At 40.6% G+C, this 19,611-nt stretch overlaps 1 protein-coding gene across 1 annotated transcript; it reads right to left on the bottom strand.

The window, feature by feature from the left end:
* Positions 1-3,854: 3,854 nt before the first annotated feature.
* rbm38 (RNA binding motif protein 38) lies at positions 3,855-19,430 on the bottom strand. The gene is made up of 4 exons (XM_031316788.2): positions 18,947-19,430; positions 16,916-17,039; positions 15,163-15,217; positions 3,855-5,463 (listed from the first exon to the last, which is right to left on the bottom strand). The coding sequence occupies exons 1-4, from the start codon at positions 19,166-19,168 to the stop codon at positions 5,112-5,114; spliced, it is 753 nt and encodes a 250-aa protein (XP_031172648.1). The 5' UTR covers positions 19,169-19,430; the 3' UTR covers positions 3,855-5,111.
* Positions 19,431-19,611: the final 181 nt, after the last annotated feature.

Below are 19,611 nucleotides of genomic sequence, written 5' to 3'. Positions count from 1 at the left end.
ATCCTTACTGGGAGCACAAGGCGTTTCAATAAACATTTCAATGACAATAAACATAAAAACATGATACAAGGTTTGGGTCATTTTTGTTCCTTTACATTCTGTATTTTGTAAGTTGCTTTATGGAAAGTCTTTGGTTGCTGGGCATGGAGGAATATGTGAGCTGCAATAAATAATTTTGTCCAGAAGAGGGCGAAAAGCGATCATGTCAGACTCACATTAAAAATTTTAAATAATTGAGGGCACCTGAATTATTTTTTGGACAAAAATAAATCTTAACATTTGATAGTTCACAGTGGTAAGTGTGGTTCAAGATAAATTATGCTAAATATTAGTTTGAGGTATGTAGGGAGATGTGGTAAAGGGAGGGGTTGTTTGGGTAAGACAGGGTTCACCCAAAGGCTCGCTATTGCAAATGTTTGATAAGAAATACATTCATTTATCTTCCACTTTCTTCTGTTCTTGTGCATCACAGCTGATAAACTACAGCATGACTCCACCTACAGAACAAAGACAGTTAAAGAATAAGTCTGGTGAAATTCTATATTTTTCTTATAGTCAACAAATCGCATGAAAACATCAAGACAACAATTGATTTTGCTATCAAGTATTGTCTGTGCAGCCAAAGCCTGATTAATCTTATTCTTCTGTACCTTACAGAGTCATTGTTGTATAAAAACTATAAATAAAAGACACCAATGAGCCACACTGTTGCACTGGATGACTGCCCTGGGCACTGTGTTTTATTTTAAGTAGATCCCACATACACCAACCTGGAAATCACAGAAGCACCAAATGCATATAAATCTGCAGCTGAAAATGGTCCCAAAAAATATGGTATTTACTCCTATTTGATAAAAGTTTGAGATGTGTTTATAAATGTTTGTTTACTGTTTTTAAATGAGACCTATTATGCTTTTCCGTATGTTCTGTCATAATGTTTAAATTTTAAATGGTGTTCATATTAAACGTTAGTCTGACAAGCCAGACCCACATCAAGATGTTGGATCTGGGAACTCACCATTGACAGGGCTCAATCCGAGGGGCGGGATAAACGGTTGTCTTTAAAATTCCCTCTGCACGCAATAGGATAGCACTACAACCAGGCGGAGCAACGAAGAAGGTAGCGAAGCTAGTTGATAGATTAAACTTAAACTTTTCCTTTTTTAAGAATGACTTCAGTGCTGTTCTTTGTTCTTTTCTCAAAAAAAAGCTTAACTCCAAGTCTTCCAGAGTTGCAGCCAAAGCCGATTCGAAAGACAGCTGTTCGCCAGCAGCAGCAGCCATCGTCCAGTACCAGAGAATTCACGCGGAACCGTCGCAACTCTGCCGTCATTATGTTAAGCCCGCCCACCGACTCTATACACAATATGATTGGCCTGACTAGAGTTTGGTTTTTCTAGCTCGCAAGCCAACGGAGAGTTGCTAGGCGACCCTGGGTGCAAATTACATTTGCTGCCGCTAGGGTGCATCTAGATTTCTAGGCTAATTAAACGTGCCAAAGCTTCAAATAATGAGGTAAACGTATGTAAAAGAAATTTCACACTGTTTTGAACGCTTTGGTTTAAAAAAAATGTTTTTCTACTCTCGGACGGTATGTTTTCTGGTCATCTGCTAAAGGCACGCTACTGCAGGTGTTTACAGCTACATGTAGCTACATGCTAACGTCAGGGAAAACTGTAATCTTGGTTGCAGATGTTTTTAATTTCTCCCCAATTTCGGATCATATACCATGAAAAATCACCAATAGAATCAGCTAGAACAGAACAGAGGAGTGCAAAGGAAAATTATAAGACTCTAAATTCCTTGATGCAGGAAGGAAATGCAGGAAGGAAATGCTGACCAATCAGAGCAGACTGCACTGTAAACCCAGATTTAGTTTTAGTGGTCACTACTTATTCTTTCATGTTTTGTTAAAAACTATATTCATTACTAAATCACATTCGTTGTTTGTAATAATCAGCTTAAGTATGCAGTGAACAGATCGTATTAAGCAGAGATAACTAAGGATGTTACGTTTCTGTATGGGAGGGACGGGGTCATTTGAAAGTGATGCAAAGGCTCATGGAAAAAAAATATATGTTCTGAACGGTTTCTGTCCTAGTTAAAGTGTGTTTAATAATGTTCTGTTAATGTTGTGGGTGTGCATTTCTGTTATCTGGGTTTTAGTTTTGTATGGTTGATTTAGTGTTCATGTTTATCTACATTTATTGTTGCACCATGACTGAGACCTGGGTGGGGACTGATGGGGTCTGGGCAGTGGCAATGTTATGCGGGTTGGAAAATAGTAATTCATTTTGTTGAGTGAAACTTACCATGCAGCACAATACTTTGGAAAATGTCTGTTATCTGTGTATGTGTTATCTATCTGATAAAGTTGTGCAAATGTTGTGAATATGTTGCACTTAAAGTCAGACTGTCATAAGGTAAAAACAATATTTATAATAGCGAAAATTTCTTAAATAGAGAAAAGTAGCATAATATTTTATTCTTATGTTGCTTGGCATGTTTAAAGCTATAGTGTGTAGGGGGCATCCACATACAAGCCTTCAATCATCGCGCGCCACCCCCACCCCTCCTCCACGCAGCTGCTAGTAGCCAAGGAGGACACGGAGGATTGAAAAAACATGATAGACTCTTCAGAAGAGGTAATTATTTTCTCTCGATTTTATGCGCGCGAAAGTCGCCGGACGACACCAGTTTCTGAACATAGCCATACTGACAAATACAGAGAGAGTTTTGTGGAGCTGATAGTCTGAATTAATATATTAATTAATTAAGTCATTAATATAAAAACGTTACGCACTAAAGCTTTAACTTAACGTCTCTCTGGAGGGGGGCTTAAAGAGAAAGGCGCTCCAACAGAGCATCTCAGACAGAGGGTGAATACAGGTGCAGCAGCCATGGGCAGTATGAGAAACATAACAAGTGTTATATATAAACTATAAATAAATAAAATAAATGATTATGAACCTAAAAACGGGTATAGGCTCCGTAGGAGTATAGTATATATATATATATAGTATACGTAGTATAGGATTTACGTCTTTAGTAAGAAGACGTAGTAAGAAGACGTAGTAAGATTTACGTCTTTAGTAAGAATGAGCTGAGAGCCACAGTTGGGCAGGTGAAGTTGGAAAATATTAAGAGAAAGAATAATGCATTGTTGGTTTTGGTCTTTTCATGATATTTGTGAACAATAACAAAAATGTAAAAACAATTGCTGGCCTTATCCTTTAAGTTTCATGGCAGGTGGGAAAGCAGTCACATTAGCGACTACAAGTCATAATGTAGTATAGTATATACTATAAGGTCTATAAGGTCTACAAAAAGTCAAAGTCTATTGGACTTTGACTTTGAAGCAGATGGTTTATGTATTCAAAAGAATAGTTCAACATTTTGGGAAGTGCACTTATTTTCATTCTTGCTGAGAGTTAGATGAGAAGATTGATAACAGTACTATTGACCATACAGTAAATATGAAGCAGCATCTGGTAGCTGGTTAGCTTAGTTTAACACAAAGACTGGAAACAGAGGGAAAAAGCTAGCCTGGCTCTTTTCATAGTAACAAAATCAGCTTACCATCATCTCTAAAGATCCCTTATCAACAAGTTACTGTATATCTTGTTTGTTTCACTACAACAGTTTATTATAGGATCCCCATTAGCTATGCCTTTAAGCACAGATACTCTTCCTGGGGTTTTACCAGTCCTTCTGTTTAAAGTATCTCAATGATGCAACTAAATGTCTAATATGACTCATGTGTGACTCTCCAGGCTCCTGGTAGTTTCATGCAGTAGCTGTTTCCCACAGATTTTGAACCACAATTACTGTAATTCGACCACACTCAAAATGTCTTATTTAGAAATATTCATTTTATTTTGCATATTTGTTTTAAATGTGATGTATGGCTTGGTTTATGACTTTACTAAGGTGGTGCCACAGCACTGTGAGCTTTCAGTATCATCGCTAAAGCATCTGTCTGTATTCTACAGCTGGAAAAAAACAAACAAAGAAACAACTCTGACCAGTACAATGGGCTGGAAATGGAGCTCGGTCCTGACACTGGTGTATACTGCATCGCTCTATTTCTCTCTTACTCAACTCACACACAGAGAATCAGACACCAAATACATTCACACACATTCAGTAACATCATCACCTACATCCAAACACATTTACTTGATATGTATTGACAACTTGTAATTTAGGTATCATAAAACCAAACAGTCCCCAAAGACCAAATCCAGACACTCCAAAAGTTATGGGTCAAAATTAACCTAATAAGCCACTGCAGGTATTTCATGTGATGACTATTGTGTTTTAAGTGTTAACGTCTTTCTCTCAGTAATGTTCTAGCAGTAGCAATACAAAAACAAAATACCAGTGTTGTCTACCTCATTCATGCTTATCCTTTATCATCATAATTGCATATTCTGTTAAACTGTGATGATCACCGTGTTATGACCTGCCAGCGGTAGATAAAAGGAACAAAAGGGAGCACAATAAACATTTTGTTCATTTGAGATGAGAGTCTAATAAAAAAACACAAACTGAACCAGGTACAGAAAGAGAGAGAGAGAGATCTCTAAGGCCATAGACAGAAAGGTAACCTTGAAGAGGAGGAAATTGGACCTTTGTTTCTGAAAGAGGAACTGGCTCTCAGCTTGGCTAATATCCAGCATTCGGCTCAGTACCTTTAGAGAAACTGCAGCCGCAGCATCATGTCAAGCAGACATATTTCTCAACGTCTTTACCTGTCCGCTCTCCAGCAGTCGGCCCCGCCACCAACCTCAGCGCTGAGGGTCAGCGGTAAGACAAAAAGGTCCAGAAGATTACCAGTGGTCTAATTCCAGTCCCGGACATCTACCACTTGTGAAAAACATTCAGATCGTATGCTGATGACAGCAGCAACAGAACATTTTTCATCAATTATGACAACAACGATATACTGTATATATAAAAAAACAGGAATGTGAGTGCTTTCTAAAAGCCCTTTTGATTACATCACACTCTCTCCCTGTTTATCCAGTCTTATCCTGATGATGTCACAGGTCAACAGTCACGCTGCTTTGAATCATTAGTTCAGCAGCTGCAGCTACACTAAGAGCTGCTCACTGCATGCGATCCGGCTGGTGCAGAGGATAGTGGAGAAAGGCCTGTGGGGCGGCAGACATGGTGGTGAGTGCAGCCAGAGGAGGTTGGATGGCAGCCGTAGGGGTCGGGGATGCGGTGAGAGTGGGCGCCGGCGTGCCGGGGGAGAAGCTGTAGCTGAGGTAGCCAGCAGAGGGTGACGGGGAAGGTGTGTAGGGATACTGCTCCAGTCCTGTGGGGGCGTAGTGGCTGTAGGCAGAGCTGTAGTCCAGGTAAGGGGAGGCGAGTGCTGCAGCTGTGGGGCTGAGCTGGGACTGCAGCAACAGGCTGGGCTGGAGGAACGCCTGGGGGTAGACGTACTGCTGGGCAAATCTGGACAGACAGAGGACCAGGGGTTAGAGATTAAATAACCAGTCAATAACTGATGAATTGAGAAGAGAAAATTCATCAGCAACAATTTTGATAATAGATTCATAATTTCAGTCATTTCTTAAGCAAAAACCCCAAAACAGGTCTTGTTCCAGCCTCTCAAATATGAATATTTGCTGGTTTACTTTGATTGTAAACTGAACAGCTTTTAGTTTTGGACAGAAGGTTAGAAAAAACAAAACAAAACAAAACATACTGTGCGTTCACAGATACACAACTGTTTACTGTATATAAAAAATATATGTTCTTACCACTTTCTCTCTCATAAAACCAGACTGGATGACAATATTCATCTCCTTTTTTGTATAAGATATCACGGTGCACAGATATTGAAAGCTAAAAGACATGTCACTATCATTTAAATGTTATTTAAAGAAATTGTCATTATATATAAAGAAATTTGGTACTTTTATTAGAATGTTTATTTTATGTAGACTATTTTGGTACTTTTATTCCTTTTATTTTTATATCTCTAAATGGCATTTTTTTTTCTTGTTGAGATGTTGACAATAAGGCTGTCTTGAATCTTTTATTTTTTAAGTTTGATCATTGTCAGCCAATTGATGATTGTTTTGTTTGTATCTTTTTTAATTGATGCTGTTAGTACAGTTACAGTATATGCGCAAAATCTTGTTCAAATATTATGCTAACTTAAGCCCTAATAATAACAGAAGTGGAATAGAGGAGTGATTTATACAAATAGAAGAAAATTACACACGAAGACCTGACCACATCCATGTGTCTGAATATCCAAAATCTGATTGTGTGTTCAGAGCTGCTACTAATCTGATAATTACGTGTCATTTAAACAACAGTAACCAGGGACAGGCACACACACTCAGAGACATGCAACTGCAACAGACTGCAGTTTCTTCAATAACTGCTTCTTTTCTTTATATCCCATTAAACATTAAAATCTGAGTCCTATAAAGGCGTCCTCCTCCCCCTCCTTTAAGAGCAATTATCAGCACTGTTGCCTTAAAATAGACTTTCTCCCCTGTGTTTAAGTTTAATTAGCACACTGCCTGAGAAATGTTAAAAAAAACTTGCTTTGCTCCAAATAAAATATCACCCATTCAAAAACAAAACCCCTAAATAACAAGAAATGTAATCACAATTGTTATTTCTGAAATGAATAATTTAAAATGTGGTCTTTAAATTGAATGCCTGTGCACTCTACAACAGATGCAGTGTATGAGACTGTTGGTACAGCAATAATGAGAGAAAAAAGTGCTCTACTGTCCTCCTGTATTCACTCATGCCCTTGCCTAAGGCTGCCCACTTAACCTGAACTGCCTCAGTTACATCTGGCAACAGCAACAGCGATCATATCAGAGGAACTGGGTTATGATGCTTAAGTAAAAACAACAGAACATGACAGTGTTTAACACTTACACTCCCAACACCTACAGTCAAACCCACTAACCTGACAGTAACCTGAGTCTAAAGAGGTGATCAGAGCAGCAGGAGGTGGCCTGCTGCTGCTGCTTACCCCTAAACAGAGCCATAACAGGGATCAGGTGTGCTTACACAGCAAATAGTGGCAGTGGGTCTGTTCACACCCACTCTGCTGTATACACAACACCCACACGTAAGATATATACATTATATCCCAAATTACCCATATGTTAGTTTTAATCTTCCTTGACTCTTCTGTGGGCGTATTTAACCCCTACTGTGTCTAACTGAGGAACCCTAAAGTCCCACAAACTTCTAACTTCAAAGTTGGAGACAACATTTTCTGTATCTGCTTATTTTCATTGAAGCCAAACTTAACGACCTATAAGCGAGCCTTGTCCCACTTTAAACCAATGAGAAAAACACATGAAAAAAAACCAGTAATTCAGAAATATTGTCTGAAATAATGTGGAGAAAATAGGCTTTCAGGCCTGGTAAGGCAGGCCTGGCCAAGAAAGCAACACCATGATGAAAGGGAAAACCTGTAGACTAATAACATAAACCAACACATTAAGTCAAAAAGCTAATATCGGCTCCCTCCTCAACCACTCTGTATCCCATCTCTTCTCACTCGAGCTCCGTCAGTCTCTCCCAGAGCAGAAGTGCAGTGTCATTCCCACGGCTGTGTGCCGCTGCCTGCTTGTGCACTGGCCTGATTCAATGTGACAGCAGCATCGTATGAGAGGGAGCTGCGCCTCGCCTTTCTCCTCCCCATGCCTGGCATCGTTGCTGGCTGCAAACACATATTTTTATATATATACACAAACACACACTCACACACACACACACACACACACACACACAGGGTTTATAGACACACATGCACGCAAACACATCAATTACAAAAGCATGCCGGAAAAGTGAACATGCAAGTCTGAAAGAAAAGAGTATATTACACATTTAAAAGGCTGTGTGTAGTCAGTTAAGCAGCTTAGAAGAGGATATGTGTGTGTGTGTGTGTGTGTATGTGTGTGTGTGTGTGTGTGTGTGTGTGTGTGTGTATGTGTGTGTGTGTGTGTGTGTGGTGGATGGGGGGTTCAGACATAGCTGGGCTAATTGGCACAGCTGCATGGGTGTATACGCTCACTAACAGACCCACGAGAGCAGAATAACCTCCACCGACTCCACTCTCCCGCCCCTCTCTGGGTTTACTCCCTCACAGCCAGCTTCCTCTGCACTCCCCCTCACTGTCCTTCCTCAAAACCAGGCGGCGGGATAAAAGAGATAGAGATAAATGTACTGAATGAGAAGAGGGTCAAGGTCAGGACCCCGTGGGCGAGGAGTGAGCGGGAGGGAGAGGAGAAGAGGGAGAGATGCTGAGAGGTGAAGGATCTGCCATCATATCCCTCATGCCTTAGGACAGCCATGCTTTTAATAGTTCAGATCAGGGATGTGAGGAGGGTGAGTCAGTCAAAGAGACAAACACACACTCATGGAGACGCACACACATGACCCTCCGTCCTCTCTTCCTCTTTTGATAAACACACACACACACACACACACACACACACACACACACACACACACACACACACACACACACACACACACACACACACACACGGCTTGAGGGAGGGTGAGAGATAGAAAAGCCAACATCAGCACTGGACACTTAGCTCTCATATCAGCAAGCAGGAAGGACATTTTAATTAACATATTGTACAAACAGGGCTACATGATGTAGAGAAAATGTGCAATAAGTCACATGTTTACTGAATATTATCATGGCAGTGTAAGACATGATACTTTGTATATGTACTTTAAACCCTACACACAAAGAGATTTGTGTTTGTTGTGTTAACATACTGTAATCTAAATAATCTCACTTTCACCTGTTGGATATCAACAAGCGTTTAAAAACATCCAGTTCTAATTCATCAACTAGAAACTAACAAGAAAAGATCCGATCTTAGATTTAGATCATTTTATTAGGAGTAAGTAAGTTAGGAGTTTGTTAAACATCAAGTGTCTGCAGCTGCTTCAGAGTAAAGGTCAATAACACTTTATTTTAACTTCCTTTTTTTGAATTCGCTAGCAGTATGTAAAAACTTAAATGGTTTATAATGCACTATAATGCAGTTGTAATCAGTTACAGTATAAGGACATGTATTAATGTAGTTGTCAAACTTCTCCTGATAAAGCATCTGTAATTTGTGTATAAACAGTTAATGATTATTAGACAATATATATTGGTGTGCAGTCTTACGTTGTCATACATGTCCTGCATGACACACAAAATATTTATTCTTTATATTTATTAGATTGATTAATAAATATAATACATAGACATATTTAAGTATTTAAACCTTCCTGTGAATGATTTATGATTATGTGTATTAACACATGTTAATAACACACTGTGAGGATTTGTTTGTGTGTAATTATAAATCATTCAATATGATTGCAGCAATATTATACTGTGTTATCAATCATTGATCAACTGTTTATACAGAAGTTATAGTTGTTGACAAATTCAATAATAAACATCATCATATCTGCTTACAACTACATTGTAATGTGTGAATAAATAATTTATGGCGGTGTGTTAATGCTACATGCTAACTCATTACTGGCCGTTAAGAGGTTTTTACTGTGAAGCACCTGCAGGCAGATGGTGTGTACATGAAGTGTTGAGTTAGCCTGAAGTCACAGCTTGTTATCTTGCAATCTAGATTAGTATATTTTTATACAACAAAGCATTAAAATCCGGGAGCAGGAGCTGACTTTCAACTCAAAATTCACATCACACAAACAACAAAAGGTAAGAACTTGAAAAAGAATCCAACTGCAAATCAAAATGTGTCATCTTTTAATAGACAACTGAACAAAATGGGAGCTTTCTGTGCAATGAAAAGCTTCCAACATGACCTTTTTTCCTTGTTTTTCAAATTAGGCTTTTCATGCGACAGAAGTGCCTCTCCTAATTGGGTCCCTGGTTAAGAGAAATATACACTTGAGGATTCACTGTCTACCTAAACCCCCCCAGACAGAGAAGAGTGATAACTTCAGGCTGAGACAGAAAGATAATTTAGAGGGGGAGGAAGGCAGCCAAAGCGGAAACCGAGGAAGAGTGAAAAAAAATCAGAGATGTAGAGAGAAAACGGTCACGATGTGAACGCATCAAAGGGGTCGACATGTCGGTGTTGTTTTATGTCTTACTGAGGAACATTTTTTACTCAAACATAAATCTATTTCACACACAGAAACAAACTCCAGCGTCACATGTACCACCAGCCCTAAAGCTTCACTGCACCTAGCCACAACTACACCCAGCCACAGGTGTGCTGTTAGTCTGTGTCACCCCTCCTCCCCCTCTCTGTTCCACTGCTTCAACAGGAAGTACTGCTATCCCTCCACATTTAACAGACTCACCACACATTCATCTCCTTTCTTTCTCTCAAAAAAAAATAAACACCAGAAGGTTTTTTAAGTTTTTGTTTTTTTTAACACCGACGTTGGGTGCTAAAGGCAGACAGCAGGCAGCCATGGGCAACAGCCCTCCCCTTCCCTACTCTCCCACGACTCAGCAATACCTTAAAGCCACATTTGGCATCAGCCCGTCCTCTGTCCTCTTAAAACTTAAAGCAAATACGCCAAAGCAGCAGACAGGGCTGTGCTTTGTTTGAGTTTGTTATTTGTTTTTTACTGTGTGAGTGTCAGACCCTGAAGCCCCCTGGGATCCCCACAGCGGTTAAGACAAAGGGGAAAAAGCAGCAACAAAAGACCTGCAGATCATTTAGATATGTAGATAGATCTAATATAGATATTTAAAGGAATAGTTTGATATTTTGGTAAATATTCTTAATCGCTTTTCTTGCTACGGAATAGATGGGAAGATCGACACCACTCACATGTCGGTCTGTTAAACATGAAGATAATGCCAGCAGCCGGTTAGCTTAGTTTAGCAAAACAACTGGAAACAGGGGGAAACAGTTAGCCTGGCTCTGTCCAAAGGCAAAATCCACCTACCAGCTCCTCTACAGCTTGCTAATTAAGACGTTATGTATACACACATTAAAACATCATGTGTTATTTAGAGAGCTTTAGAGGTGTGATTAGGAGGATTTTGTTATGACAGAGTGGGATCTAACCATTTATTTTACATCAGTTCGGTATAGTATATAAGTGCTAAAAGGCACAGGAATAACTGATTATCATCCATCCATCCATCTATCTTCGTCCGCTTATCCGGTATCGGGTCGCAGGGACAGCAACTCCACCAACTCCAACAGGGGACCCCAAACTTTCCTTTCCCGAGCCACATTAACCAGCTCCGACTGGGGGATCCTGAGGCGTTCCCAGGCCAGGTTGGAGATATAATCCCTCCACCTAGTCCTGGGTCTCCTCCCAGCTAATTGATTATCATGTGCTTTTTCAACCCCAAAACATACTTGACTCATTTCTATATTTGTTGGAAAAAAATTAAATTGGGATAAAAATATGAAGACTTGAAATCTCATTAAAAACCACATGTAGTGAGATTAAGGGTGAATTCTCGGGATGCACCAATCCAATCTGCCGGATTGGTATCAGGACTGATACTGACCTTATTAAGCGAATATCAGCCAGATGTGACAAATCCATATTTTAGTATTAGTATTTGGTAGTTTGTTTCCTCCTGTATTTATGTATGTATGTTAATAATATTTATAATGTATTTATATGTGAATGAATGTAAAAAAACAACAACAATCACTGGTGTCTTGTCACCTTACATAAAAATGTAACTGTAGTATAAACATTTTAAATTAGGAAAAAGATAGCACTGGTTTCAAATAATCGGTAATCTGCATTGTGAGAGAAAAAGCTGGATAGGTACATCCCTGGCTCCTGTTCTTTAGCAGCTGCAAGATATAGCTTCCTAAAATAAAAGTCCTTCACTTTGCCAAGAAATGTTTGAATCTGACTGCAGTCATACTGATCATGTCAAATACATATCTAGCCTCAGAGCAGAGAGATTTGAGCTAGACAGCATGCACTAAAACTGGAAAAGAGAAAGATTTGACAGGCTGTACGGTTTATTTATCCCTTATTTAAACATGTAATTCGTGTCTACTTTGTAATCTAGAGGAATTAAACCACAGAGGGGTGCCAGTTAATTTAAAGAATTAATAATGCCTCAGGTCTCCTTTAGACAAATAATAGATATTGATTAGTTGGCTTTTCAATTTACATGTAGGTGGAGAGAAATAACAACAGTGACAGTAATTTAACATGTAGAGAGAGTTTCCTGTTGAGAAAAAGTAGTCTTCCATTCACTCAAGGCACAACACATGTTGCAGCTGTGCAGTACTGAGATCTCCTGAGGTTACAGTTGTTGGCAAAACTGGTATCGCTTCTTCTTCTTCTAGATTTCCACCCAAATACCCAAACCATCAAACAAACTGACTCAGGGTTACAAGATACATCATACGAGAGACAATACAGAGTTGTTGGACATGTGAGAGATAAGAAAAGAAGGTTGAAATCAGAGCAGCAGAAGTGGAGATATCCTGACGTTTAGTTCCCTAGTATAAGTCAAAATCCGAATACACTGGTTCCAACAACACAACAAAAACAACACTGGATCCGTCTGTTTGTGTGTGTTAATGATTTGTTTGGAGGATTTGCTTCTATATTTTACATCTTTGTAAATTGAATATCTTTGTTTTTTTTTTGTTTATCTTTGTTGTTGTCCAAAGATGTCAGCTCAGACTCAGATTTTTTACTATGTTCTGATATTTCATAGACTAAAGGATTAATCAATGAATCAAAATATAATTGACAGACTAATTGATGATAAAATCAATCATCAATAGGTGCAGACCTAAATGTGTTTCCACACTGATAAACAAAGTGCCACCTTCTGTGTGTGTACGCTGGCCTTACAGGTGTGTTAGTTAGTTAGTTAGTTAGTTAGTTGTCACTGCGTGAGACTATCAATCAACCTATCATCGCTCATTCATAGACTCATCTGGGTCAGCCTCAATTCCCTCATCACTCATTCAGAAATTGAGGACTGCAATATTAATAGCACTCAGAACAGTTGAGGTTTTTAATGGACTTCTCTGTAACCGCAGGATGAGAACTTGTCATCCTGCAGAAAGTCAGTGTACAGAGCTCTTTTTCCATAGCACCACATCATGCATATTCCTTAAAAAACACCTCTAAAATATAGAAGATCCAGGTTGGAAAACTTTTAGACGAAAACATGTTTTGCACTCTTTTCCCCAAATAGCAGATATTTCATTGTGAAAGACAACACGCCCACATACACAGAACAAAAGACAGCTATGATACTAGTTGACAATATCCTCATCTAAAATCACATAAACAACACTCATACACCGAATATCTGAGTCAAGCCTCAGTAGGTGTTTTAGAGTTCAACCTGTGAGCAGTGTTTCTCTGCTGTCTGTAACAGCCCTGGGAATGAATCACCCTCCATGTTTCACTCAGCAACTGAGTCATTAAGGTTTCTTTTTGAGTTCACACTGAAAATTAAGAAAAACTGGATGAGGAGGCAGAACGCCGGTCACATGTGGATTACAGCAGGATTCCAGGCAAGTCAAGTTGCTGAGAAAACCACCAGCACCTCCAATGATGCCACTGTTCGGCTCTCCAGAACATTAGGAGGAAAAGATCCTCCATCATGGTGAATGTAATGCAGTGGCAGCCTTATGCATCTAGGAGCCTGTTTCAAAGATTAATATGGGGCCCTACCCACATAAAAGAGCAGAAAAAAAGCGAGGATTCCAGTTGGTTTGTATCAATGGTATATTTTCGTTATTCTGTGCACTTTCAGCTCCATGAACAGGTAGCTCAACATAGAAAGAATCCAACCTAGGCCTACTCATTTGATTAAAACTGATACAATTATACAGTGTCTTGCCTTGGAATGAACCTCACCCTTCTCGGACTGCAACTACTCTGCTTAATTGAATAGTGCAGTATGTATCTATCAGCTGTCTGAGCTGACATAAAACAAAACAGCTCAAACATTTCCCTCAACTTAAATGAACAAACAAAGCAATGAAAGAAAAGTGTCTGAATGAAATTAAACTATCGATAATTTACAATGATGGGCTCCGCGCTATTTCAGCACCACTGGGGGAACGCTGTAACAGTCAGCTGCGAACCGGTCTGCAATGTTATACTGCCATTGCCATACTGATATATATTGTGATGTAGTACATTTTCTGGGAAATCAATTGAGAGACTGTTTTTGAATGAAATAACCAGACCAGTCTTTAACACAAAGTAATATACAGTATACTTGTGATCCCTCATCACAGGTTGTCTGTGTGTTATCAGCAGGTAAATCGAAGAGTGGTTTTCCCTTCTCAGATTGTTTGATTTCAATCCTTTTTCAGAAACCCGAAGAGGTAAACTATGCAGTATTTCACAACGCAGTTGATAGTCTACTGTTGGATTCCATGCGTTAATAGGACCACTGCAAAGCTGCAGACACAGGTAACTTATGTGATCAAGCCGTGTTGTACTTTAAGAAGGTTTGCAGTGAAAGTGTCTTTCCTAGTTGTGTGTTACTACAAAGGAGAAGACAACTGAGTCGTCCTTAACAGTTTCTTCCAATCAGCATTCTTCATGGGCATCAGGAGAAATAAAAATGTGACCAATCACAGTTCTTGTGGTCTCCGTGTCGTACTGTATCTCAGTGACGGCTTTAGCCCTGGCGTGTAGTTACCTTTATTAGGCCTACATCTGTAACCCCTTAACACAGGACTATGAACTATGAAGATATGATATAATGTCTCTGCGTGCACAAACATGAAGAAAAAAGAGATGAGAGATAATGGCAGCAGTGAGTGTGTGTGTGAAGAGAGATGGGAAGGGATGCAGGGAAGTTTGACTAAATGGCTTGTTGCCTCAGTAAAGCCCAAGTCATGCGTGAGAGAAATTCCGAATTGAGCTTCTTGTGTGTTTAATGACCCAGAAAGAGAGAGAACAGAAGACAAATCAAAAGGCACAGATAACACATATTTGAAGTATCATGTGCGCTGTATGGGATGGCTTTTTGTTTTCTTTCTTTCACATTGCAGACTGGCATTAACTACCACATCCCGAGTGGAGAACAGGAGCGAGTGCTCACAAATGTCAAGAATAGAGGAATGAGATGTATTGTGTTGAGGAGGAGGCAGGTGAGAGAGAGGTTGAAATAGAGGTATTGATTCTTCTCCGTCTTACCCATATTGCCTCTGAGCCCACGTAGGATGGACTTGCTGAACTCCAACAGAGAGACCTGCAGACAAAGAGAAAGAGAGGCAGCAGTGAAGAGGGATACGGGCACGGGCAGACAAGGACAGAGCCAATTCTCTCTGCCTCTGCGCCTCTGCTTGTTTGTCTCGCATGTATACAGAGGTATCTGTTATTCCCTTGGCATACACACATGCTTGACACACTCAATACACACACAATAATAATGCACTCTATTGAACACAAACATCTGTGACCTCCCTGCCTCCAAAGTTCAACAGGAATCAGCTGAGGCTGAGTAAGAAAGGAGAAACGTATCCTCCTCTTCTCTGCCCCTTCTCTAACTTCATATCAACATTCCTCCAGATATTCATTTCTCTGTTAGTCCTCTTCTTACTGTACAGCCATGACTCCATCAGCACGCCTCTTTTTGTTCAAACGTATATCTAAATGCACATTTTTGTCCTTCACCAGCACAAAGAGGAGACAGTGGTACTGTTATTTCTTGCTCTTGACAGTCCCATCTCCTCCTGCTCTTCTTATTCTCTCCCTCTCCTATTCTCTCTCACACACAATAACAAAATACCAAGCGCTGCCATCTCCCATCAGCTGCATGCTTGGGGAATTGCATCGCAGTGCTGGCCCCAGAATAAGGACACACAGTCAGTTGTTGTTGGTGCCAGTGTTTGTCAATCACACCTACACTCGACGGTATTTCAGCCAGCGAGCTTTAAATGAAGCAGCGAGGGAGAGCTGCTGTCAAGGTCTGGTGTGCAGCGAGACGTCGGAGGGGAAGCACAAAGTGTGTGTGCTGGTGGTTAACACTGAAAAAGCCCGGCGGTATGAAAGCTGTGCATAAAATCAAGTACACAAAGAGTGACTGTATGGTGGGAATGAGCAGAGACAGATGGCTGAAAGGAGCATACCAGTGGTTTTGCATGTTTAATCACACTAACCTCAAATGTGTACACACATTTATCTGTTTTTAGATTAATTGATCGTCCAGGCAGCTGTGGGTTTCCATTCATTTTAAAACTGCATGAAAACCACCATCAACAGAGACCTGAAGAGACTCAACACTGACCATTTGGCTTCCTTTATTTTTTTCATCATTAAACTATCATCCTTCAGTAATGTCTTCGCAATTAAAAGAATATTTTGATAACTTTCCTTGTGTTTTCCTGATGCGATATTTGAGATTTGAGAGCCAGCTTCTGAACACCAAACCTTTTTAATGCAGGACTCTATAACATTCATCCAAAGACATCCTAGCTGTTCCAGGTTGTCTTCCAGATTTAGTCTCCCTAGACCATGCAGTAGTTTGTGAATGCAACACTTTACCATTTAATAGTAGCAAACAGTATATTTCACTTAAAAAATACAGAAAACTTCAAGTTTACTGCAGTAGACTATGGCTCTTGAGTAAGCCTCAAGTCTCTGCAAGCCATTGGCTACCTGGATGTTAGGACATCAATTAATCAGCCCTATAAAAAAGGAAACTCGTATTTTAAAGATTTCCAGTAGGAACCAATGGGGTTTGGGACTGAGTGCATGTACCACAAGATAGGGAAGCCAGAAAGTATTCAGAGAAAGACTATCGTTTGGGGTTTGTTTACAATAAAAAAGTAGAATATCGCCAGCCTTTACGTGATTTGTAAAGGCTAAAACAGAAAGAGGTCCAGAAAAAAACTACTGACATGATTCTTTACATCCTGTGTGTTTAGCAGTATTTTAAAACACTTACTTGTCTGCGAGCTGCGGGGCTTTGCTCCCAGGTACGCCAGGTTCACATTGGCCTTCCTGCCGTCAATGATGGGGTTTGCGTCTTTGCACGCCCGCTCTGCTGCTCCCCTGTCCACCATGGTCACCTGTTGATGGTGTCACACCATTACCGATTAATAATCACTCTTTAAGCTACATAATTGCATGTAAAATATTCTCTATCCAGTGTTGAAGTAGAAATTCCAACATAATGAAGCACCAGAGCTAGAGCAGGGAGGGGCGGCCCTGAGGTAGCTGCTGTCCTTGTCTCTCCTCGAATGATTCAATCTTTTTGCTAAATGCGTGAGGAGACACTGACTTCACCGCATGAAGACAGCCATTTAGTGTGTTTTAATGCTTCCAGTGGAGCTTATGTAGGAGGCAGATTTGTTTTTTCAGACTGGGCTGCCAAGGATGAGATATTGGAATCTACCTTGAGGGAGTGAGTTGAGGAGTGGGCAGATAGCAGTGGGAAGGGGTGGTGAAGGTTAAAACACACACACACACACACACACACACACACACACACACACACACACACACACACACAGCAGTTACACTTAATGGTAAACTACAGCTCCACTACCAATAAATGGGACACTAAAAGTAAAACCGGTCCCGCTTCCTTTCGTTTTGCAGCATCAGACTCTGGACTCTTATGCAAACAGAGGCAACGGATGGTTTAGGATCGCTCAAGAAGCTGCTGCAGGGAATTAAGACAGTTAAAGGGGAAGTCAGGGATGAAATGAGCATGCTGTCCTAAAACAACTCAACACAACTCTGGTCACCTCAGCTGAGATCATTTGAACTGCTTCATGTCAGTCCAATCACACATCAATATTGTCTTCTTATCTTTTTGTCTTTCACGCACAAACTCACTGTCACTCATAGAAACAACCAAACACATCCTGGTAGAGGGGGGGAAGGGGTGCATTGGAGGAAGTCAAAATGAAACTACTGCAGCCTTATCTTGCAGAGCCAACTGAAATGTCACACCTCTGTGGCCAAGGACCCCCCCTCCCCCCTTTCTCTCTTTCACACTTTTTTCTGCACATTGAGCCGCCCAGTGTGTCCTTATGCTGTCCACTTATAGTCCTACTGTCTGTATACGTATACTGTGCGTCTGTCTGCGTGCTCATTTGTTGCTAGCATTGGGACCGCAGAGATAATTGATGACACACTTATGAGAAATAATCTGCTACTCATGCTTCAAGCATGTGACTGCCACCACCAGACACACTGCACATGGCTGCTGCTGCAACAAAGTGGCAGTGTGTCCAAGGCAATATGGAAAATATAGCCTAATACAATTAACCATAAAGATAAAGTCGCTTCAAACTCATTACCGGCTGCTACAGACATGATCTAGTGCCATGGTCTTCAACGTTTTTTAGGCCAAGGACCCCTAGCTGAAAAAGAGACGGAGCAGGGACCCCTACTACATATATTGTATAAAATTGTGTTGCATATTAAACTGGGCCTACAGTGACGTGTAAGGCGGACTAAAGCCTTTACACATACATTTTTATGGCGCATACAATACCAGACTGAATTCTTTTGTTTTTTGGCATATTCATATATTTATACATCATGTTTTAATGTTGAAATGTGGCACAGTGAATCCTTAAGCTTAACTGTATCTGTGGATGGCTACGTTAGCTATAGGCCAGTATGCCTATCATCAATGCTGTGTACATTAAAAAAAAAACATTTATCTTTACTAATAATATTTACTACTTTACTAGTAATAATGTATATTTTCAGACATATTTTCTTTTTAAACCATTGATCAGTAATTTGGTGCCCCCCCCCCCCCTGCTGCAACTCTGAGGACCCCCTAGGGGTCCCGGACCCCCTGTTGAAGATCTCAGATCTAGTGTTTTCTCAATCCCATGGCTATCCAATTCAAGCCAGAGTGGCTGATAAAACCTTAATTAAACCCCATATTTCACTCTACATTTGTTCAACTCTTGATTTATTCTACCAGAGCACAGCAACATAAATTGTTACTCACAAAGCCATATCCTCTGGACTTGCCCGTCTGTTTGTCTGTGATAACCACCGCCTCGTCGATGTCCCCGAAAGTCTCGAAATATTTCCGAAGTGAAGCGTCGTTGGTGTGATACGGCAACCCGCCAACAAAGATCTTAGTGTAAGTCGTGTCTTTCTCCATGGTAGGGTGCATTATTTCTAACGGAACCCCGACCAGCTGGCCTAAAAACAGCGGTGAACTCATGCGGCTTGAGGAAATAAAGAGGAATAACACAAAGAAAACCAAGAAAGCAGCAGAATAACTTTACGCTCCTTGGTCACCGAGAGGCTATAATAACGATAACAGCGCGCCCATGGTTAAACGGTTAAAGACGCAGCCTCTAGTTCGCACACAGCTTCTGGATGTGTAGTCCTCCTGACAGGTGTCTTGGAACCTCATGTCGCCTGTCTCGGAGAAAAAAAGCAAAGTCTTGCCTCGGTAGGCGCGTCTTGCCTGCGCCCACTTCGCGTCTGGTCCAATAGACGAGCGGTGCGTCTTTTCTATTGGCGCATCCCGCCTCCTGCTCCACCCTGCTGCACGCACGCGCACGCGGAAACAAACGCACACGCACGCACGCACACACACACACACACACACACACACACACAGGAAACCCCCACATAGCAACTGAAATACTTCTGCCAATA

The sequence above is a fragment of the Sander lucioperca genome, chromosome 12, assembly GCF_008315115.2.
Source record: "Sander lucioperca isolate FBNREF2018 chromosome 12, SLUC_FBN_1.2, whole genome shotgun sequence".
Lineage (NCBI taxonomy): Eukaryota > Metazoa > Chordata > Actinopteri > Perciformes > Percidae > Sander > Sander lucioperca.
The sequence above is the reverse complement of the archived record's forward strand: the minus strand, read 5'-3'. Positions and strand labels throughout refer to the sequence as shown.

Excerpts from the sequence above, each read along its gene's own strand:
- rbm38 (XM_031316788.2), bottom strand. The coding sequence starts at position 19,168 with ATGAGTTCACCGCTGTTTTTAGGCCAGCTGGTCGGGGTTCCGTTAGAA. Across the intron at positions 15,218-16,915 it reads GCCCCGCAGCTCGCAGACAA|GTCTCTCTGTTGGAGTTCAG; the intron begins GTAAGTGTTTTA and ends CTTTGTCTGCAG. Across the intron at positions 5,464-15,162 it reads TGGGCTCAGAGGCAATATGG|ATTTGCCCAGCAGTACGTCT; the intron begins GTAAGACGGAGA and ends CTGTCTGTCCAG.